Below are 24,135 nucleotides of genomic sequence, written 5' to 3'. Positions count from 1 at the left end.
TCCACTTTGTTTTATCTTTTGAGGTTCTGCAGTGATGCAGTGTTTTCCCTTTATTAGTCATATGATGTCCCAGTGCCAGCTCCTATGCCTCCCCTTCTTCCTATAATCTCCACTCAATACTGCCTCCGATTCTCTTTCTCTCTCTCTCTCTCTCATTCCTCTGTCATCCCCCAAGGTGACTTTCCTTCCTTCACCAACACTGCAGCTGTTCCTCGCTTTGTTCTTGAAGGCCTGAGTGTGGATAAGAGATGAGAGAGATGCAGGCTGACGGAATAAAAAGGAGAACCAGGAGAGGGAATGAGGGTGTGAAAGAGGAGGTGATGAGATTTTCAAGCAGAATGGAGGAATCTTTGGTGTTGAGTCAGTAAGGCAACAAACAAACACAAACACACACACACACACACACACACACACACACACACACAGGCTTCCACACATGTATTAGCACACAGTTTTGTTTTGATAAAATAAATAAATGAAGTGTTAACATTCTGAGGTTGAGCTGCCTTGACAGATTCTTACCTGACTAACAAGTGTCATTAGTATTGGTGATTAGCACAGTTGTTACCTCCCAGTGAGGGTTCACCACAGTCAGAACTAAATACTGCAGGTATCTAGGACGGAGTTTCTAGATTTAGGGATCGAAGAGACGAGTAGTGAGGAGCAGGGAAATGTAGAAATGGAGGAGAAGCTTTGAAAAAGGAGTCTCTGTATTTGTGTATTGGTATTAAGTATTATGGAGGCCTCGCGCAGTTACACTGTGCAGGATGAATTTCAAGACGTTCTTAGCAGACTGCCTCCACGGCCCAGTAAAGGAGGCAACTTTTTGTTGCAAAGGTCGCCAATATTCGAGAAACAAAATTGTCATCTTTTCCAATACAGATTAGATCGTTCTGAACTCTTAAAGTGTGATTATTAAGAATGTCATTATATACATAAATGTGATTGTATGGATTTTTACAAGGCATTTCTGCAAAATCTATACATTTTCTGTAATTGAGTTTTCTTTATCTCTTTTTGTTTGTGTAAAAAATCTGAAATGAAAAAGAAGACATCCATATACATATTCATTATAGTATCCTAGCAGATACAAAGGCATCTAGGCAGAAATGTGTAAATACATTTATTTGTTAAATTATATAAAAGTAAAATATTATATTTGAAAGATGGAAACCAATGCATTGAACATTAAACGTGTATGAAACAGACACTGAGATTAGTCAGTTCTTAGATCATCTTTTTTAATACAGATTCTGTTCCGATCTATACAATAACACATAATATAAATTGTATACAATACTAATATTTATACACATGTTCATAAATGTACAGTACAGTGTACACACATATAGTATTAACACAAATACACTTACATGTATCTTCTTGTTACAGTAGCTTTCAAACTCATTTAGAGTTCATCACAATGGCTGATTTTCTGTCCGGCAGATGATTGTGACTAAAATAAAAACTATCTTCTTTGACTAAAACCCCCAAAACAGACACTTCAATATTTACATCCCTGAAATATGTACATGAATACACAAGAATTATTGTATTTTTGTCTGGCTCACAAATATTGTAAAAGGTTTGAGGATGAAGGAGATCCAAAATCCAAAAGACGCTCTCCACGAGCCCATATAAAGCTTAAAGTGTACTCTATCTACTTACTGACATAAATCTACTGTAACACCCATTATACAACAGCTGATTGAGGGCTGGTTTATTGTTTTATGTCCAGCACTTTGAGAAATGAGACATGAAGCCCTGAGGAGAAAGAGAGATATAGATATAGTGAAACATGTCCAGGACTCGGTCCAGAAGCTGACAGAGGCCTTTTCCCTCCGCAGTCATTCAAAGTTCTGTCCAACAGCAGTGACTCCGACCTGCAGAGCAACCAGCAGCTAATACGAGGAGACGTCCCATGGCACCAGTTTCTTTTGCCCGATGATGGAATACCTCCGGTATAAGATGCTAGTTTACCTGCAGTGACTACAGACAGCATTTCATTTCCACAAAATGTTGCCCTTTGATTTCCACTTTAAAACTGAGGTGATACAATTTCAGTATTACTGTAGCCTGTGTAGTTAAGATTGCTCAAAGTATTCTGCCTTTACATTATGCCCATTGGCCTTTTTCTGTTAATCAGATGATTAAGTCCCCTTTCTTCTCTCTTCCCCCTATTAATTTAAACCATATGTAGAAAACCATAAACTCTGTGTTCACATTCGCTTTGTTCACATCCCAGGGGTCATTGCTTTTCTCAGAATTTATTGCACATAATCGCAAACACACTCCTTTATCCATTTACGCAACCGCACACGCAAAGACTAATGCCTACATGCACACATGCAAACATACAATCGCAATCACACGCCCTCGGTTACGTCATCAGGATTTTTACTCATTCGGTTTGTTCAATAAATCAAAATTAAAGTCATGCCTTTGAGCTTTAACTTACAAACATTCCTTCCAAAATATGGTGCCTTTCGCAATTGAAAATCCGTTTTTTTTGCAGTTTCCTGGAAGTTTCATACAAGCTTGTAAACTTCTGAATGCTGGTATTTACCCGCTGTTAATTTGCTATACCATATACAGTATCTGTCCTATCACTCTGATACATTATTGTAAACATACAGCTGGACATTCAGCACCACAAGAATATATTAATAACTCAATTAAGGCATGAATAAATGAAGGAAATAAAGAGAAATATAGACTTCCATTAATATTGATTTCACTGAGAATATCTGTGCAGGTAGATATTGGTGTGCTTTCACAGATAATGACTAAATATAGATTAGTGTGCCTGTTTAGGTGTAGGTGTGTGTTTGTGTGTGTGTGTGGCATATGTACATGCACATGCAAGTTGAAAGTGCACGCAGGAGCAGTTATGTATGCATTTGCTGTTGTCTAACCGTTATCCTATACAACTGCACACTATTGTTTTTATCATACATGGCTATGGTGTATGCTTCCCCAGTGTTGTCATGGAGACACGGTGGCCACCTTGTCAGTCAGAAGGTGGACTAATGAGGCCCTGTGTAAAGAGAGTCGTGTAAAGGCCCTAATTGAAGCCCTGGACTCGTCTGCTTCCACATCTGCCTGGAACAAGTGGTCACAGGATTTGTCCTGACCTTTGTAAACTAACAGTTTTTTTTCTCACATCCATGCGCAAATATACACATGATCCATCTCTAGCAAATTGGTAAAATAGATAAAAATTCACACACACACACACACACTCACTGCCTCATGCAAACACACTGAAGAACGGCCTCATTCCCTCACTGCCTCCGTGAGGCACCGGTCAGTGCCCTCACTGGCCTCCACTCGCGGCTTGCGACTCTTCCTCTGGCCTCCCCCCTCCACCCAGGAATTATGAATAACTGTCCCTCCGCTGGGAGCCGGGTCTACCTGGAGAAGGGACACCACCCTTTTCTTGACACGTGTTTTGAGGGCACGGCGCAGCTTTTGCCTGGTGAAAGCATAAAGCAGGGGATGAAAGATAGTGGTTCCGTAGGCCATCGCCAAGAACCATAGGCGCAGCCGCACCAGGCTGTCGCTGGGACCCATGCACAGGATCAGAACGTTGACAGCCGACAGAGGGGCCCAGCAGCCCAGGAAGGTGGATATGATGAGCAGGGACATTTTAAGGACGCGACGTTGGCGCTCTCGGCGGTCCCTGTGCCTGCGCACCGCTCGCCTCAGGGCGATGATGGCAGAGACCGAGGCCTGCACACCCATGGTGGACGCGGGCAGCGGGGAGGTGGCATGGGGCTGTGCTGGGGCTGAAACTGGGGTTGGAGAAGCAGGGGTGGCCGGGGTCGTTGCTATCGGGGTGGTGGCAGCAGTACTGACAGTAGTTATTGTCGCTCCGCTGTCAGACATCGCCTGGGGCATGGAGCGCAGGGGTTGGGGCGATGTTGGTGTAGGTGTGAGCGACGGGATGAGAGGTGGATTGGTGAGATTCTGGTTCTGGTTGGAGGACACTACCTCCGTGGGCAGACTCAGCTCCTTCTTCCTCCTCTGCCTCCTGCAGCGTATCCTGCAGGTGGAGTCCTTTGCACGCTTACTCCTCATCATGTGGGAGCCTATTCGAATGTTGAGGGCCTGCAGGATCTTAGAGTAGGTGAACAACATGACGGCTACGGCGATGAAGAAGCATGGCACCTGGAGTAACAAGTGGTAATACATAGCCAGGCCTGTGTAATACCCCTGGCCTCCTACGCACAGCAGCGTCCTGTTCTGCCATACTGGAGTGAGGTGGTGTGTGGGGGAGGAAGAATGAGTTGATGGTAAGGAGGAAGGAGAGATGGAGGAAAATATGGGGCTCAGCCCAGTGGTTAACTCAGAGTCATTGTTCTGCCCTCTCGGCTGCTCATCCTTATTGTCCTTAACCGCCGAAGAGAAGAAATCCCCCTCAAGGAAGGGCAAGAAGAAGACAGCCAGAGACACGACCCAAACCGCTGCCAGGAGTAGTGCTGCCCTCCTGGGTGTCAGCAGACGACTGGCCGGACGCACAGAGATGTCATATCGGTCCAAGCTGATAACCAGCACATTGACTGCTGTGGCCACACTGGTGAATGTGACACAAGCCTCATGAAAGCAGCACAGCGTGGCCAAGCTGCCGACTCCGCTTTCGTTCGCCGGTAGCAGGATCACAGCGACAGTCAGTGGCAGACACAGCAGACAGACCAGTATGTCCAGCACATGGAGGTTGACTGTGACCAGGTTGCTGACTGAATCCACCAGGTTGGACTGTGCACAGTAGAGGACAAGAACGGTCAGGTTGCTGCTGAAGCCCAACACCAGCTCCAGCATCAGCACCGTGGTCAGGGAAACTTGGAAGCCAAGGGGGTAGGGTGTGCTCCAGCCTTCTTCCATCCTCACCTCACCCCCTCCATCCAGCAGGCCTACCCCCTGACCATCGCTGGTCTCCAGGAGGTCACTATAGCCTTCGGTCTCCATTGACGCCACAGCACTCCCTCACACATAGCAACGGCGGCCACCACGCCAGACCATGCTCCGTCTTTCTTTTTCTTGTGGCTCAAACGAGACAGCGATGAGGATGATAGCCGGATCTGTGGTTGAAGCTGTGAAAAAAAGAAAAGAGTAGAAAGACAGAGATGACAGAAAGATCACACAGTTATCCATCAGCTTGTCTCATATTTACTCGAAAATAACACTGCACAGCAAGTAAGAGTGAAATTTGTCAGATTTGACAAGTGGCGGGGAGCGAGGAGTTGACAGAACGAGGTGAAAGGGATCTTGTCAGGGGATCAGACTCAGCCGCTGCTGCTGATGACCCATGATGCCTCACTGGGCTCGAGTTGTTAGACAACACCATACTTTGCAATGGAGTTCAGACAGGAATTGGAGCAGGAAGTCTCTCGGGGGTCATTTGCGAGCAGGAGTGCATTAAGCAGGGACTCGGCACCAGAACAGTCAATACATTTTAACAAATGAAAAAGGATTTATAGCCTGACTGTGCTTACTGTTGATGTACTTTACAAAACGTTATCACAAAGATGTAACCATGCTTCACATTAGCAGGAGTGGATAGATGTTTGATTCATTATTATGCAACATACAGCAGATAAATAGGTCGGGAAGCTCGCAAAAAAGGCCAATGGAAACATTAAGAAACAATACACAACTGTACTGTAAAGATGGCAGTGACACTCAACATCAGTATACTGTCATAGTACGATTTATCTCTACCGGATTTGTACAATTAATGACTATACAAATATATTTGCTAATTAGAAAAATAAAAATAAAAACACTTAAAATCGTGCTATTGTTTTTGCCATAAGCGGAATAAAACGATCAGCTTCTGCCGCCAAGTGGAGAGGTGGCAGGGACATTGGTAGGCTGGTACAGGAACCGTGTCAACATGGCAGGCCCCCAACTGAGGGTGGCAGCAGTTAATACATCTCACAGGGAGTCATAATGAAGACGAATGGATCAATGATCCACGGACAGCGGCACATAAACAATGCTATCAGAGGGAGACCTGCTCCTGGCGACCCCGCTCCACACCTCCTCTGTCTCATATGTTTTCCTACATCCCTCACGTCCCCTCTTACTCTGCTCCCCTTTCAGTGTTCTGGCTGAGACAGACTGCTTTGCATGTAGATCATTTGATTCATGGCCGAGGGCACGCTCTCCCGTCTTCGGGAAGGAAGCTCATAAAGCTTTAGTTGATTAGATATGAAACCTCTTGTTGATATGTGGAGAGGGGAGAAAAAAATCGATTCACTGAGTCTCTGAAGTAAAAGCAACAGGTGGTTTTCACCAGCAGCGTTGACGTCGGCCCTCGCTGTTAGCCTTTCCTCTGCCCCGGCATTTGCTCTCACCTTCTTGCATGCCCTTTTTCCATGGTTTTATCTCACTTTCTTTCCGCCTAATTTGCCGTCTGAAAAGGAGCTAGAGGCAGAACAGGACTCAGTAAGGAACAATGGTCTTTCTTAATTCACAAATGGGTTCCATGGGGTTTGTGGTGTTGGGATATTAATCTGAAGCATCCTTGATCTGCTAATTTAGCAAGCCTGAGGCCCGGGAAAAGACCAAACACACTACCCATCTCCTCTCTGAACCACAGAATATCTTGTGTTAATGCCGTCAAAATAAAGTGTGTTAGCATTCTTTGTTCAATATGGTAGAGATCAAAGTGCCATGAGAGAATCAAGGAGCAAACAAAGGAATAGTGTACGTATGAAAGCAAATCACTTACAACAATGACAGAGGCAACATACAAGTCAATACTGCATTGACCTGACAGTGTCTTGCATCTCATGCAAGTATGTGTTTGAAGCATTTCAGTAAATTAATGTCAGGAGAAAAACTGAATTCACCATTTATGTAAAACGTAAATGTTAATGTAAATGTAGCATTACGCAATCAAAAAGAAATCCAATAGAACGAATCACCTGTTATCCGAGTTTTCATCTCCACAGAAAATGTGTTCTTTTTTCACATGAGTAAAACGCTTCTCTGCAATTACTCATTCTACCAGTCGCCCATTTCTCTCAACAGTCCTGCCAATAACCACAAAGGGATGATTGTGTACCGGTGAAATGAGCGAACTGCATTGCTTTCAACAGGAGTTGTTTATGTTACTCTGTGACCAATGGCAACAATGAGCCACATTCAGCCCATTAATAATGAATACTCGCTTTGTGACGATCAGGTAAAGGATGAGAGCCACAAGTCCACAAACAATAAAGTAGAAAAAATAAGTCTGTGTTAGAAGGCAGTTTGGGGGCAAGACAAAATGTCATAAGCCCTGCATTTCATATTCAGGGCTTATGACATTTTGTCAGCTGTGATTCTGACCTGCAGGCAGGAGCAGTCCCCACATAATAGTATGTATAGGGACAGAGGAAGGAAGGACACTAGACCGTGTAAACACAGTGGTTTGGGTGGTTTTTCTTATGCTCTAAGAGGTTACGGTAACATTATATAAAACAATTGGGGATTTAAATCTAAAAAGTCTAGTACAACTGCTTTGGTGCCTAATAGTTCTTTGGATTTCCGTTATCATCATAGAGGATGGCTTCATTTCAGTCACTGAGTCTTCTATTGGTTTTGGTAAATCGATTTAACCCTATAAATTACTGTAAATTACACAGGGACTGCACAACCTCCTATTTCCAGTGTAAAAACTTCCATGCTTTGTTACGCTTCTCTTTGTGGAATTTCCTTGCAGGCGTTCTCAGCTGTCCTCGTTTCTTTCTCCCGGCAACACGTCTCTCATCACAGGTTAAATTGCTTCTTCCAAGCACAAAGACAAAAAGTGGGCCTCCTTTTGGCCCAGACGGAGTCTAAAACAACATATTGTATGGCTTTTTATTATCGTGGTCTATTAGCTATGTCTTTGGGAAATAAAATAACACGTCATAGCAGTGTACATGAGACCGTGAGCAAGAGTGAAATATAGCTGATATGCGCTGGATTCACATGATAACTGCACAGTTTTATCAAAAGAGGGCAATTAAGAGATTGCCGCAGGAGCTTGTGGATGCCAAGATTAATTCAAGCCAAAACTGTCTTTTTCAGCCAGTCATTATGTTTTTATTTATATTTTTTAAAAACGTACAATTAACTACTAGTAATTAGTAAGTAACACCTGCATACAGTGCCCCTTTTAGCCCCCAAAAAACATCTGACATGGAACCATTATTCAGATAATGTCACTTCTCTAATCCTACTTCAAAGTTAAGAAGCACACATCACTTACTTCACACAAAATTCACCTGAGACGACAACTGTGCTTCCGGGCCAGTGCACATGTCTGATAAACAACACACTCGCGCCTGCCGGGATGTCTGATATGAGGCGGAAAAGGTTTATTAAATCTGTCTCCTGTACTGCTACATGCCGACGTCTCAACCAGCTGCTGTTGAAAGTGCTGATCCTGCACCAAGCACGAGGGCCCCATTTTATCACCCCGCTCCTCTGCAATCTAGATGTGACCATGGTAGTTGGCAATTATTTATTATAATTATAATCTAATTATACCATGAATAACACTTCATGTGCTTGGTCAGCATTTTTCTGAGGGTGTTACAACGTTCCACATACGACTATGTCTGTCTGTTATAGACCATTTGTGTGGTGATTTAAAGTGTTAAAATAGTTCCAAAAAAAAAGAAGCTGTTATTTTCAGACTCTGTGACTGACTTAGTATTGCTATAAATCAATAGAAGTATAATAGCTGGAAGCGGGACTACTTAAGAATGACAGATAAGCAGCTCAATCTTCCATAAGCTGATGGTTTGGCCATCTAATGTTATCTGAAAAGTCTGGGTTTAAGTGTCTGTATCTCCTCTGGGCAGGAATTCTTATTTTTAAACAGTAAACCTGCCGCTGTGGTTTAATTCCAGCTGCTGGAAATGATTCAGCTCTCCTGTAAGAGCTTCGCATTCACCTCAGGGACGGGATTGTCAGAGCCGTTCACACTTGGACAACAATAAATAAAGTGGATTTGTGTAATTGTTTTCTTTCCAAAAATAAGATTTAAAAGAGAAACTTATTATCTGTGGGGAAATTGTTATTTCTTTCCTCTTTGATGAATACAGAATGGGGAAACTAAGATTATTATAGGAGTGGAAAGTTTGCAAGTAAAGGGAAACTAGCATCATGTGTCAAGAAAGGTGAGTGAAGGACAAAACTAACAGGAGGCTGACGACACAAGCAGCACGCTGACTCATGGCTCTCTTAGGCATTCCTAATGTCCGCAGTGAGACGATCGATCAAAGACTTCATTTTCCCACTTGATTCATCCGGCACCGCTAACAGCCAGCAGCCCAGCAGCTGGGCAGCAGCATCCCTGGCAGGCTCCCAACGAGGCGGCCTGGACAGGCCAACAACACAACCTGCTCAGTGAGAGCAACAACATTCCACCCTGGGCCTCTGATTAACACAGCAGCAGAAACCTCCCAAGAAAACACCGCTTTAAATATGCAGCAAACAGAATAGAGTAGGTGTATTACAGGTGGAAGTGCAACTTCAGGCCCGTTCAAACCAACACTGCTGTACATGAACGTGATGCCAAACGTCACATAACTGAAAATGGCTTATCGTGACTCCTGCTAAGACACAGCATCACACCATGTAGTCCACAATGTATGGCAAACTGCCACCAGCCCACACTGCCAGCCCACGTCTCTGCACGCTCTCCCTGCAGATACGGCGGAAGATGGATTGCCATCTGAGGTGAAAGACATCTTGTGTGCTTACGAAACTGCTGAATCCCATCGGCGCTTATGCCCGGGAAAAGTTAGGGACAAAGGGACGGTGGGGGAACGGGGGGGGGGGGGGGGGGTAACGGGAGGTAGGATGAGAATGGGAGGTAGGTGCAGTCAGGGAGTGATGGATGAGAGGGGGGCTCATAGGGGTGTGCAGATGGATGCTGAATCGTGCGCTCGCTTGAGGGGGATGTTTGCTCCCTGCTCACTACATCTATCCATCTCGCTTTTGGATAGTCCTAGTTGTGCTGCCTCACCTCCCCTCACCATCCATCTTACAACACGGCTTTCTGCTTTTACACAGTGGAATATCTGTGGCTGTGTATAATCCCACTCGTTTGTCCATGCACTTTATATCCCACTATTCTGACAGGTTGCTACCAGAACATCAATAATGAAGTTATACGAGGCGAGTTAATTATCACAGTTGGTAATCTATATGAGCAGCACTGTACAAAAAGACCTTGTCGTCTACAGGTTGGGACACATCATTATCACCTGACAGCGTGCTTGATGGATTTCATTTGGCTCCACACATTCATTAAAAACACTCCTTGGTAGCCTACATCCGGCTATACAGAGAGCCGAGCTGGTAAAAAATAAGACCCACTCGTCACAAGCACCAATCAAGGCGGCAATGCAATCAGAGTTTCATGAGACAAGAAGAAATCAAAATTGAGAGTGAAAGCTGGCCAAATTTGGTCAAATTAAGTTGCAGCAAGTGGACGCTGTCACGTAAATCAGCGCTTTGGAAGGCTGCTCACATGCCCATCAAAGAGAATAGCAATGATTAAAAGAATATAAAATATTATAAAAAGAGGGTAAACGCTTTTATGCATCTCCAATTTACCCTCTTTTCATTATGTCCGTATTATATCTGTAATTACTTGAACATTTCTTACATGTTCTGAAGTGATCAGATGTGATCAGCTTTGTCTCCCTTCATCTGTCCTTTTAAACAGCCCTCTTCATCAGAGGGAGTTAATGGGTTGTTCGAACGCAGTGAAGTAGCCTAAAAGCTGCCTCCGCCTAGGCAGGTTTTAGATGTGAATAGATAATAAAGTCACAGGGCATCAAGGTAGCTGGAACGCTGCACTACAATAAACCACGAAACTCACTGCTGATTATGTGATTATGTGACAGATTATGTTCTTGTTCAGCAAGAAAAACCTGGATTGATCTGGACACCAACACTGTAAATCTCTCACAACCAGGAGATGTTGATTTATTATTTTTCAACATTTGAAGGTGCACTTCACCAATGTAACAGTTATCTTGTGAGGGAGTATGAATCTGCATGTGGACACTTTTATAACGTTGTTCCACAGGTGTGGAGAAAGCTTTCAACCATTTGGATTACAGCCTGACATTACAAATTGTGCTTGAAACAAAGCAGAAATAAGTTCGAATGGAAAGTGAACAAAATGAATATGATGGCGCTGGATTGTGGGAAACGTAGGATCTAGTGTGCTATTTGACAATTAGTTGGACAGGATATTTGGGCCTTTGGTGCTAAGATCCTAACCAATCCGTTTAAATATGTCCCTTTAAGGCACCTATAAGATGCTCTGACAGTCTAACCAAATGTGTGGACAAAACGTTAGGTTTATACGTATATAAGTGGAAGGATAAAACATTTGATCCCTAATGTGGCCTGTGGATTTTTCTTGTAAACAAGTTCTGTAGTTACCACATTACTGAAATGTATCGTATGTATCCCTAAAGGCCTTACAAATGCAATTCCTTCCTCATAGAATATTTGCTTTTGTTGTTTGTCTGCTGCACGCTACAACCACTTGCAGATCAGCAAAGTAGCGAAACCAGCGCCGCTTCAGCAATTGTGACAGTGCCACGAACACAGCAATGCACAGGCCCAAAGAGAGCAGCTTCCGGTGTGCTCTGTGCCGCCTCTACTGGATGCACGAGCAGCGCTACCATCAATAAGTCAGGCGGACTGGTCCAACATATTCCACTAGACAACGCGCCTGCCACTTGCGTCTTTCAGCGAATGGAGAGGGTGCGCTGCGGGTGTGGCGAGTTAACACGGAGAAGCTTTTTCTCATTCGCTAACAATGGGGAGTCGCGTGCCCCCCCCCACACCCCACCCGTATATTGATCTATTGACCTTACTCATCTAGCAGCACAAAAAGAAAGAGACACGCTTCATTAGTAGTATTAATCCGTAGCATAAGTCGTCAAACCCTCCAAGGAGTCATATAACAAGACATTGCAGTGAAAAAGCAAATCTGGAATTTGGCATTCCTGCAGTGTTCACCACCAGCTTGGATTTAATCAAATTTAGCATTCAGAAGCAGATTTGTGCCTTTAGGGAGAGGATTTCTGCACATATATATTATGTTTTACAGCTGAAACTGACTCTCACTCCACGAATGTCCACGAATGACCGCACTAGAGAAGTGGAGAGAATTTAAAGAGGTCAAGATAATAGAAAATGGCAATTGAAGGGAAAGAAAAAGAGCAAACGAGTAAGTGGAACCGATGGGTACTAGAGAAAAAGACTGAAGTTGTCTGCCAGGTTAAAGTGATTAAGGTATTTCACTGCTGGTGGCTGCACTCACACACCATAATGACAGTAAGCGGTCTGACCTGAGGAACCCAGCAACACACCACCAAAAATGTCAGAGATTCATTCTCCATTCCCGCATAAAGAGGTTTCATTAGAAAACCAGGAGAGCCATGATATTGGACTAAATCACAATTGCAGTCCCACCAGTCGGGACAGCAAGTATATGGAAGACGTTCTATTTTCCCCTGGCACTTCTCACACAACATACACACTCTCATTTCAGCCGATGCAGATGTCTGCACTCGTGTCTTACAGGCGTATTTAGGCTTCAAGATACTTAGCAAACTGTTATCTCCAACTGTCTCAGGCTGCAGAGTCTACAGGCCGGTGAACGCTATAGTGAAGTCAGCAGGCAGCATGAAATAGGCAATAAAAGTTGTTTGGAGAAATTGTGTTTATCGGAAATCATAATGCATTTCGCTGCGGTGTCATGAGAGATTTGACGCGGACCGCCGAGATACTCCCTCACTCCCTCACCCACTCCCTCACTCACTCATTCACTCACATGGCCGATCTTGTGATCCGCCACAAGGATACACAACAAAAATGCGAGCGAGAAGCTGCGTTCCTGTTTGATATCTCTGGGTGGCCACACTGAGTCAATAAAATCTCTGTGTATGGGTTCCATGTTGCTCTGTATCCCTCTTTTTATAGTCCATTTTCGTCCTGGTCACTGCACTCGCTTCTAATGATTTATCGGTCCATCTCTTCTCTCTATTTGCTCAACGTGCGTCTCACTTTTCCACCATTCTCCTCCTGCTTTTGTCCTTTGATGCTACGATCTGCTGTACCTCCATGTTTCTTTGAACTTTGTGGAACATAGTGATTTACTGTGCAGGGTTAAGGGAAATAAGTGCAGTGTGTTTTCAGTCTCAGCAGGAGTACCCAGCCTCAGCCGTCTCAACTAGCAATACATCTGTGTGCAAGGCAGTCACCGGCTAGTTAGGAGACTGCGTTCTGACAACTTCTGTGGCGATTAAGAAAGCATGTTTGTCAAAATATAGTTCTAAATATAGAAATATACAGTTGTCCGTTAATAGAAAGCCTATTTCTGGTACCTTAGGCAGCGGTAAATGTGATTGTTTCTGGGTACTTCAGTGACTTTTTACACATTGGCCAAAATTGGACCGCTTTGAATTGTCAGTGAAAAGCCAACCCTTTGAATATTGGTTCTTTAACATAACCTTTTTCGGTCCTTCAAAATGTGTGCATAGCTGTGCGTCCATTCTATAGACGTAACACAAGCATTGCCACAAGTAAAACAATATTCAAGTCCTTAAATGCTAAAAAAAATAAAAGAGAGAAATGAGCAGCTGTTGAATAAATATTGCGTGTTTTTCCCACACTGTTGTCCTATAACAGCGTCACCAAGACTCTGACCATCTCCTCTTCAGCGTCTTGTTATATAAAAGATAAATAGGACTCCCCAGATCAGAGGGAAAGCAAAATATTAGTTTCCCTCAACTACGCTGTGGTATCTAACTGGTGAGTGACATGTGTGGTGGAATATTTCTCCACCAGCAGCATCAAAGCTTCTCTATAAATAAACGCACAGACGCAAACACACAATGACCCACATGCAGAGCAAACTCATGGCTGCCTTCATGAGAGTGAACGGAAATGGGAATATATTAAAACAATTTTTCCCTTTGGGATTCAAGAAGACCGGGAAACACACGCACACAGTCAGGAAACATCACGGGGAAGGGGAGCTTTAACGTAACATGAAAACTTCTGCGTTTTTACATCAGTCTCATCAGAAAAGTCCACCTGGAGGTGGTGTTCACCTGGTGTTCCCAGTCTGAGCTACTTGATATCAAGATGAGCTCGTTACTGTATTTTCAAAGAATCGAATTGATCGTAAGATTAAAAAAAGACTTGATAAGATTGAGTAGAGATTAAATTGGTCATGTGATCACCTTATGTTCATCTTGCAATCCAACAAGCAGCATTGATAAAATGTATCAAAGGCATTCTGAAGATATTATTTGTTTGACAAAGATTCCATAATGTGCCGGCTGTTTACAAATGAACTACACTTATGAAAGACAAACACTGCATTGGTATTTTATGCCAAGCCAATTAAATGTCAATTAAAACTCATTATGTTACCAATAGAAGTTACATGTGAGAATTCAGAAGGCATATGGGAATGTGGGAAGGCAGCAATGTGGAAGAAATGCACCAAAACTGTGTATTTTTATTTCAAATTCCTCAAAACCTCACGGCAAGAAGCAAAACATATGGCAGGAATTGATCCAAAGCATTAGATCTTCTATCAAAGCATCGTCTGCTAATTGCCAATAGACAGCAGTTTGACATTAAAGCAACTGAAACTATTTGCTTCAGTGAGAAACCCACTTCACCACCTCTCATTTCGCATCCCATCAACAAGAGAGCACTGCAGGAAACACTGCTCCACAACACATGGCGAGACACAGCAAGCCCGATATTTATAGATCTTTGGAAGAAACATGAAGAGTGCCTCATGAACACTTTGCTTCACTAAAGAAAACTGTTTTTTTCGTATTGTATTTGATTGTTTTTGCGGTCTTTGTGATGAAGGTACAGAACTGCATTGGCACCATGATGCACAATCCTTTGCTTATGCCAGTTCGAGACCAACTCATTATGTAAATTGTGGAATAACATTATCTTATTAAAGCATTACATGTTAAAAATAATATGAGTTTGTGAACTGAGCCACATGATCGGGGAGCCTCCATGTCTTCACGTGACTGACGCATATCAACAATCACTAATGACAGACTTCGGCGATCAAAATGACTACGAGCCTTGTCTCATGTCTTCTCTATTAGATTGTCTTTCCTCCTCTGGGACGAACAGTTGTCGGATTTTTGCTGCACAGAACGAAAAAGCCCAACGCGGACAGAGGAATCGATCGTGTCCCACGCCGCGCCGAAAATGCAAAGAGAACGATACAAATGAGCCGCTGAAATGTCCCGAAGAGGATTTCTGGCCCATCTGAAGTGCTGGCGAGTTGTTATTCTCGCCTCCAGAATCAAAACGAGGTCTGGACGGTCTTGTCCCCCCACTGAGGCGGCCCACCATTTGATCCGTTATCTACCCCATTTAATCCCTGACACACAAATTGTCTCATCTACAAAAAATATATATATTTGTGAAGATGCGATCAAAATCGTGAGGATGTTTTTTTTTTATACTTTTCATCACAACATGTCCCTACCATGGAAGAAGTGTTAAACTTACCAGTTCGGTGACTGGGAATCCCCCTTTACATCCTACTGCGGGACTCGGTGCGCTGCGCTAGATCTCCGGCACTGGAGCGCGGCTCACTCCAAAGCTCTCCAGGACAGCGCGGCTGTCAGCCAAAAAACGTGACCAGAATGATTTGCCTCTGTTTTGTCATAAATATTACAGCGGGAGGGGGCGGCGGGGCTGCAGCGGCTGCAGCTGCAGAGAGCAGCACTGGCTCACAGAGCAGGTAAATATCACAGTGTTTTGGCGTTTTATTTATTTATTTTTTATTCTTTTCATTTCCCAATCAACATGGCGCGCTACACCTGTCCACTTTCATGAGGCGGATCCACAGCCTCGCGCACACGGACCGCTCAAACGCGTGATAATGCGCTAACTGCTCGCTGGAGCGCAGTCGCTCCGGCCCAGCGACCAATACGGTTATCTGCAAGCGCACGGAGGAGGGAGGGAGGGAGGGAGGGGGATTTTTTTGTTGGAAGGGGGAGGAGACAAGGATGCGGGAGGAAGAGAGGGGGTTGAGAGGGTGGGGGGCGCGGGGGTCCTTCCACAAGGACGACCTGAGATTTCTCAAGGGTGACCACCCTTCTGTACTAATCCAACAAGATTTCCAAATGACTGGAGTCTCCCTTTGCTCCCTCAAAACGCACAGCACACACTTCACCTGGTCTCCCTCAAAGGGAAATGACCGGATTGCGGCTTCGACTTCGATCCTATCAGTCTCCCCCGCTGTAGAGGAGGCTTTTGAAGGCTCCTGTGCTCGCTTTGCTGCACACCGGGGGCTGTACAGTAAGGGTCTGCCCTCATGTTGGACTCCACGTTCCAATGTGCTGGATTCATGAGGCTTGAAGCCATATTTCACCTGGGATTATCCCCCCTAATATAAAGTGCAGCCCTCCATCTGCTGTACGGCGAGCACTCTGCATACACGTCCAAGGTCACTGACAAAATGCGTGACCTTGGACACATTAAATCTGAGGTCCCCGTCCCTGCAGTTCTCACACTGATTCACAGGCAGTTATTTTAGAGAGAGGTGTAAGTTGCTGTGCTAGTTGAATGTGTGAGTTACTTTGCTTTTATTCAAATAAAAGGCACGAGCACCCGGGGGTGCGAGTGTGCTGTGAGCTGCTCACTGCCGAGAAACTCCCACAGTGGAATGTGTGCTAACGTTAAAAAGTCCGCGCGTAAGAATTGCTATAAGACGCACTGAATATTTAACCTTATTTTGAATTGGTAAATGGTAAAAACAGTACCTGAAATTCCCACGCTTGCCCTTAAATGCTAACGAACAGATACTGGAATAAACAGATTAATTCTTCCTCCCATCATCAACTGCCATTTTAGAAAATATTCCCATTCTTGCAGTGAGTTTAATGACATATTGCATTGTCATATTTGTCCAGCATATACACGTCTAAAGCCAGCAGCTGGTTAGCCTAGCTTAGCATAAGGGCCGGAAACAAGGGGAAACTGCTTGCCTGGCTCGGTCTGAAGGCGCCTCTCAGAGCACCTCTAAAGTTAATGTGAGAAACTTTTAGCTGGTTACGAAACAGCTTCAATTAAATATGGATGCCTCTATATGACCTACTTAGGTACACGAGACAACCATCTTGAACACTGGCTATTCGTTTCACAGTTACTCTGAATGCTTTTCATCAGGGCCCCCTACTTTCCATCTAAAACTTTAAAAACAACAAATTGAAGTTTTACCGGCCATAAATAACCTTTTACGAGCAGTGACTTCCAAAGTATCTGCTGGTTGCCAGGCAACCTCAAAACTAAAGCCACACAATTACATAATAAAATGCATTATCTCAGTTTACTTTAACAGTGAAATACAGTATGTAGTGTCAAACAGTGGAACTTAGAGGCGTGTTTGGAAACAGTTACTCCTTTGGACAGAACCAGGCTGTTTCCCCATACAGACATCAAGAAAGTGAGCGCATATATTTCCAAAATGTCGAGCCATTTCAACATAATGACTACAAATTGTGTTATTTCGGTTTGGGACAGTGCATTTTTCTTTTGGAGAAAACGAAAAAGACACGATCATTGATGACTGTGATCCTTGATGTACTGAAGTCGCGGTCGCAGTCTAGACATTGTAGTACTTCACACCCCAGTTCCTCCATCACTATAGTGTCTCTGTTGCCCACCTCCTCCCTTTCACTGCGACACACATTCTACAGAAACACAGAGGCTCCCGTGAGCCCGCAGTCACCTTTTTTTTTTTCTTTTTTCAACAAACACAAAAAGGGAATTGCCCCTGCTACCGATCTAAATCTCTTGTGAAAACGGTCACATACAAATGCAGAGCTAACCAGTGATTAGGAGCATCTGCCAAACACCCACATGCCATATGCCTCTGGCATCCAGCCAAATGAAAATACAGAAGCACATCTAAACACACACAGCACTAGAACGCAAATAAAAACACTAATAATAACCAAAACATGATGTTTATGTGATCACACATGGATCAAGAGGACATTGTGAGAATAGGGAAGTAAATCCTGTATATTTACTGTTTGGATGTGGACCCTCGCTTGCCGTATGCACTGCATCACTCACGTGAACTTGCTACATACATGTGTATGATTCAACTCAAATGTATACATAAAACAATGACAAAATCCTAACTATACATTTCTGCCAGGAAGTGAATAATTCTTAATTTCATACAGCTTGACCTCCATCCACCGATAAGACCCATCAGGGGGAAAAAGTACAATTTCCCAATACAAAAAAGGTTTGAATTTTGTAGGCCAAACCTGACAATATAATATCATCTTGGGTAGATATATTCATAGAAACAGATCAATAAGCCGCAGATATGAAGATCTAAATTACATTTACCCTTGTGCATCCTAAACTCCTCAACTGTTGAATGGTGCACAAAGATGCACACATCTTTTTAATGATATGAGTTACTGAGTCAACGTTTTATTTTATTTGTGGTTCACTGTTATTTCTTGTGGTCTTCATCATATTCTCTACTCTCATTTATAAAGAACCTGATTGATGGATAAACTAATGATTCTAAACACATCAAAACTCAAAATTGGGTGCCGCTCTGAAACGTAACAATTCAGTTTTACCATGAATTGTATATTCATTTCTGTTTAGAATTGCTAAAAAGTTTGATGTTAATTGATGGTTATTTATTGTAAAAACAGCTGCAAATGATAATGGCGCAGGTTGTGTTGGGGAGTGGCAGCACGTTTGGGAAATCTCTTATCTCTCCTTCCCATTCAGAGGAGTTCTGCCTATATTGTTGTTAAATGCCAGCAAAATGCTAAGGCTAAAAAGAAACCCTTGCTCTTTGAATTAAGTGGGTGATATCAAAATCTGACCTTTTCTCTGATGTGTTAGAGCACTGAAAAGATGTCTGTCAAACCTCATGGTAACTGCGCTGGAAACATCTTCACATAATAAAGACAAAAAATAATCTTAAGTCAAAACTGGAAGACGGAAGTGCTGCGAGTGCCTCACTCTTCCCTCCCCAGAGGGAGATTTTCCCTTCAGGCTTCATCAAGCAGCAAGTCAGTTTTCTCCCTGTGGACCTTTTTTTGTTGGGAATATAATTAGAATATATATATTGTAGCCACAATTCCAGATCAATGTGGATATTAAACATTGATTGCAGTGATATTGGGACATGCTTTGTCATAACATTGCAGCATGAACTTATATTTTCACCGCTTGAGGATTATGGATCAATATAGTCAGAAAAGCATGGTGGTTTGCATAATGCCAGTGCCACAATGGGCCAGTTGCCTTTCTCTGGCATATTTAAAGGTATGGTTGTTACAAATACTAAGAATCTAAAGATATTATAGCGGCTCTGTGAGGCTTTAGCACATCAACGCCCTGATCTAGATGCTAACGTCAGCATGATCAAAATAATAATGCAGCAATGATGTCTCGCAATTATATTATGTTAATCATCTTAGTTTAGTGAATTTGAATGTCTGCACCGATGTTCAGGGTAATCCATACCATATATGTAGAGATGTATGTAACAAAACAAGTGGTGAGGCTACAAGAAAAGTCACATTGTCTGGTATAAAATGTGGTTTAAATCCATCTTGCAGATGTTGACATATATCCCTGAATAGGGGAAAACTCTGATGGTTTCACAGATGTCATCATGCACATAAATCAGTCAAATTCAACATCTGTAAAATCTGTAATATCTGCTATCTGCTTTCATTTTTAAATGCACACCAGCCACTGAGGTGCCCAAAATAACTGATTGTGTGAAGTTTTGTGGGGCTTTTGAGTCTTTCCTCAACACACTGATGGGTGTTTCTCCAACAAACAACCTATACATCTTATCTTATATATCAAGATGCCCCTATGAATCTAGTTGTGTGTGTGTTCTATTGGATTATATGCATTTATATTATAATATATTTATATAATGATATTTATATGATATGCTTTTTATATATGATATTATAATAATATTATTATTTCCACCAGCCGCCACTGAATTAGGCCAAATATAATTCCGCCTTGAGTTTGACATATGTGATACAACCCATTGACTCAACTGCACATCCTGCTCCAATAAAAGGCACTTAAACCTAAGAGACAAGATCAGATAGAGCCGAGATGAAAGGAAGCAATAAAAGAAACAGCGACAAGGAGTTTGTACTCACAGAATTCCAACGAATGCAGACGAACAAAAAACAAACGAGTAAATGATTAAGCAGAAGAGTTGACACAAGTAATGAGAAAATGATCAAGCAATTAAAGTGGCCTATACGAGGTGTTGTGAGAAAGAAAGGGAGCAATGAATTAAGAAAAAATAATCTTTGTGAAGCAATTGTGTATCGACAAAATGACCTTGAGTTGGGATTCGGAGGGAGGCAAATGCTGAGCCGGTGCAGACAGAGAATTATAGTGAGGTAGAGTGAGAAAGACAGCCAATAGAGAGAGAGAGAGAGAGAGAGAGAGAGAGAGAGAGAGAGAGAGAGAGAGAGAGAGAGAGAGAGAGAGAGAGAGAGAGAGAGAGAGAGATGAAAAGACAGAGAGAGCGAGGGGGAGAGAGAGAGAGAGAGAATAGATAAAGCAAAGGAGGGGAGAAATAAATGAGAAAGACAAAGACAAGTATCTCTGCAGTAGCCGTTTGATCAGAATCCAACAATTACAATCATGCATTATGAAAGAGAGACAAATTTACCCTTTTCCAGCGTTAAGGAGAGGAAGCAGGGCACACCGGATGGTCATTAAATGCCACCACTTAAGTGTATTTGTATGAGCTCCTGGTGTCCTACGTAAGGAGGGGGCAGTCTGGCAGCTTGGGTTTACCCTCTCATTATCTCACCCAGGAAGTAGCCCTGGACGGCACACTGGGTGGAACATTGACTGTGTCACCATGATTGTGTCACCCGCCACAGCTGGCCTGTCACCTTTTGCTGGTATTTTGTGGTGAGTGTTAACTATAATTTTTTTTTTTTAGATGCAGCATTCCCGACTGTGCGTCTACCGGCTACTGCTTTTCAAATAAGTTTAATGGGCTGTGAAATTAGTTTTATCACTGCGCACAATAGGGCTACAGAATTCTCCGCTATCTAGTCTCCCAAGGCCAGTTTTGGAAAATGCATTGTCACTCAAAATGACAGTGTAGCCATTGCAAAAAAAAAAAAAGACAAGACAGCAACATTTGATTGGATGGTATTTTGGTCTTGTACGGTGGGCACAGGTGTATGCATGAATAAGCATTCACCTGTGCTCCTGCAGTCAAATTCAGTCAAGACATCTCTGGTTTGATTGAACCGCAGAGGGACTTTGTGATGGACGGAAGACGAGACGCTCACTGACCTGTCACAACCCCTCCCACCCCCCCATGTATATTCTCAGCCGCCGTCCTTCTTGACCCCCCCCTGCCTGCACGGTCTGCTTTCCCTCCGTGCGGCGCCTGACGTCCGCGGCTCCGTCCGCAGCTCAGCCCTCCTGTTCCTCGTCCACGTGCACAGCCCGTCACTTCCCTTCCATCCGCACTCTGACACACTTCACTAGAGCCCTTTTGTACCCCACCTGCATACTTAACGTAACTGTGGTCAGCATCCTCAGACATTTCATACCAACCCTACTTTTACAAACTGGCTCCTGTGTTTTCTTTAAGGGGAAATTCGAGTCAGTGTGAAGATGTTACTTGAAGCCTGCCTGAGATAATATACTGAACAAGAGAGAGAGGCCTGCAGCCCAAGGGACACATCGGTCACCCATCAGACAGCTGCCACCCATCTATCTACTGATACAAGGGGGAAATGATCCCCAATCTCCCCCCAGATTCTTCAATCTCCCCTAAACTATAATTCTTCTTCATACACATGTTTCATGTTCAGTTGTTTAAACATTTTCAGCCCAAGGCTTAGCCTAACAAAAATGTTGATAAATCAATAGGTAATTGTTCATTGGTCTCAAGATGCTGGTTACGGAGCAGATACCAGAAGAGTCATTCAGGTAATGACCCCATAGATCCATTCAGGGAATGAGGGGTAAAAATCGAAAATTCTAGTTTTTCAAAGCTAAACTTTAGTTGACCGCAATCAAAACTGCAAAATCAGCTGGAAGCTGCAGACGGATTTGTTACAGACAAGGACGTCCGGCAGCTCAGGCAACTTGCTAAGTGGTGTCAGAGGTCAACAGACACTGCTGTGAATTGTGTCCGAGGGGGTGGGGTGACATTGGCGATAACACAAACAAACACAGGAGGTATGTGGAATTATGAGTATCATAAATGTAACGCAGTCACAGTGTGGGTTCAGAGACTCACAGGTTGGTCTCCCTGAGTAAGTAAATAGCGCTGGAAGCTTTGTAACAGAGAGTTACGGCTCAGGTATTTTGTTACGCTCGGGCCTCAGCACAAGCGTTAATATCAATATGTCCTCGGAATGTGGATGTCAGTGTTGTAATTTGAAATGATGCTAAGAAATCTAACTGGTGTATGTAATGACATTTTATAGAACTAAACTTGTCAACAAGCCCATAAAAATAGCTGGCAGCTGTGTTAAAAGGTGCTGAGTCTGAGCCGTATACCAAACCGTACGACTGAGCAGTATTTATTCTCTTCCTGTTCCGACAATCCACTCACAACCAATCCAGGTAGCCGGTTCGTTGTCCCTTCCTCCAACACATCACGCGACGATGTAACGCAAGTCAAAGGGTTGTTTATATATTTTGGTGACTTCATACATGTTTCGTACTGACACCTCCTCTCACTGTTCTATTGGTGTTCCCTTTGCTGCTGAAGCTCCCAACAAACTCCACCACCACAACCTCCCATGCCACTTTACCAGCTACTGTTGATTTAACCAAGATTTAATTTTCACAGACTGGATGTGTTTGTTCCTAAAATATACCGTTGCCTTTTTAATGCTCTGAATCTCATCCAAATAAATCAAACGTAATTGTTTCAACAAGTGTCTCTGAAGAAATGTCATCATGGAGTCAAGCAGCGGGGACAATCCATGGACACCCAAGGTCCCTGTTGCCATCCTGCCAAACCACAGAAATAGGTTTGGGTGCTGCACCAGTTCCAGCGGGCAGGAAGTGCCCCATCTTTTTGACATCAACCCCTCTCCTCCAATAACCAACAATTTCCACCACTCTCTGCTTCCTAGTCAGCTGCAAGATTACAGGTTACAGATATGCTGACAGTCAAGAGAGGGATGTGGATCACTTAAGGGGAGAGGGGGAGAAAAGGGGGCAGGGAGGAGGTGGGTGGCTGAGGGAGGGAGGCAAAGAGATTAGAGGGAGAGAGAAATGGATCTGAGGAAAAGAACTCAGGCCATCAGTTGTTTGGGTGTAAAATGAAATAAAGAAAAGGCTGCTGAATGACAGCAGGGAGAGATGAGAATTGGCATATGCTAATTTAGGCGTATGCATCTAACATATCCCAAGAGGGCTTTCTGAGAATGCTGAGGCATTGCGACATTCAGGTGGCCCCTGCTCATCACCGCCATAATGAAGAGAATATGTTGATAGCCGACTCATCTGCTGGAGGAAGAATTAAACAAAGTAAACAACACCTTCTCTGCATTCCTTTAGGTTATGGACTTTATTGACAGGAGAGCAGACAAAGCAGAGAAGATGCATTGAGAGAGAGAGAGAGAGAGAGAGAGATGAGACGCTGGGAGTAGATGCTCTGAGACATTAGCAATGGGTGGTTCCATGTAATTAAACTAATTCAAAATATACAAAGTTAATGTGAAGCTAATGCCTTGGTGACCTCCATTTTGCATTTTAAACGTCTCTTTAATCAAACACGACACAAAGTACAAACCTGTCCAGCATGCAACCCTCAGCTCAGTCAGTGAAATATGAGATGTTGCAGACGTAGCCTGGCGTGTAATACCCACTTCCAAATATGACCGCTTTGTGCGAAAGTGCTCAGTTCAGGAGCCCAGAGAAGCCCAAATACTCAGATCGATACAGGGAACAAATGCTTTGACTCGCACAACCCTGAATGCTCAGGTGAAAGACTTACAGGGCAGAAGAAACTTCCCTGTCCACACTCACAAACTCTGCAAGATCAAATAGAGAAAT

At 43.5% G+C, this 24,135-nt stretch overlaps 1 protein-coding gene across 1 annotated transcript; it reads right to left on the bottom strand.

Moving 5' to 3' along the window:
- Positions 1–1,220: 1,220 nt before the first annotated feature.
- Positions 1,221–15,938, bottom strand: LOC120835554 (G-protein coupled receptor 22). The gene is made up of 2 exons (XM_040204579.2): positions 15,571–15,938; positions 1,221–5,093 (listed from the first exon to the last, which is right to left on the bottom strand). The coding sequence occupies exon 2, from the start codon at positions 4,966–4,968 to the stop codon at positions 3,277–3,279; it is 1,692 nt and encodes a 563-aa protein (XP_040060513.1). The 5' UTR covers positions 4,969–5,093; positions 15,571–15,938; the 3' UTR covers positions 1,221–3,276.
- Between the last annotated feature and the right edge of the window lie 8,197 nt (positions 15,939–24,135).

The sequence above is a fragment of the Gasterosteus aculeatus genome, chromosome 17 (assembly GCF_964276395.1).
Source record: "Gasterosteus aculeatus chromosome 17, fGasAcu3.hap1.1, whole genome shotgun sequence".
Classification (NCBI taxonomy): domain Eukaryota; kingdom Metazoa; phylum Chordata; class Actinopteri; order Perciformes; family Gasterosteidae; genus Gasterosteus; species Gasterosteus aculeatus.
Note: the sequence above shows the minus strand (reverse complement) of the source record. Positions and strands in the feature narration are given on the sequence as shown.

Excerpts from the sequence above, each read along its gene's own strand:
- LOC120835554 (XM_040204579.2), bottom strand. The coding sequence starts at position 4,968 with ATGGAGACCGAAGGCTATAGTGACCTCCTGGAGACCAGCGATGGTCAG.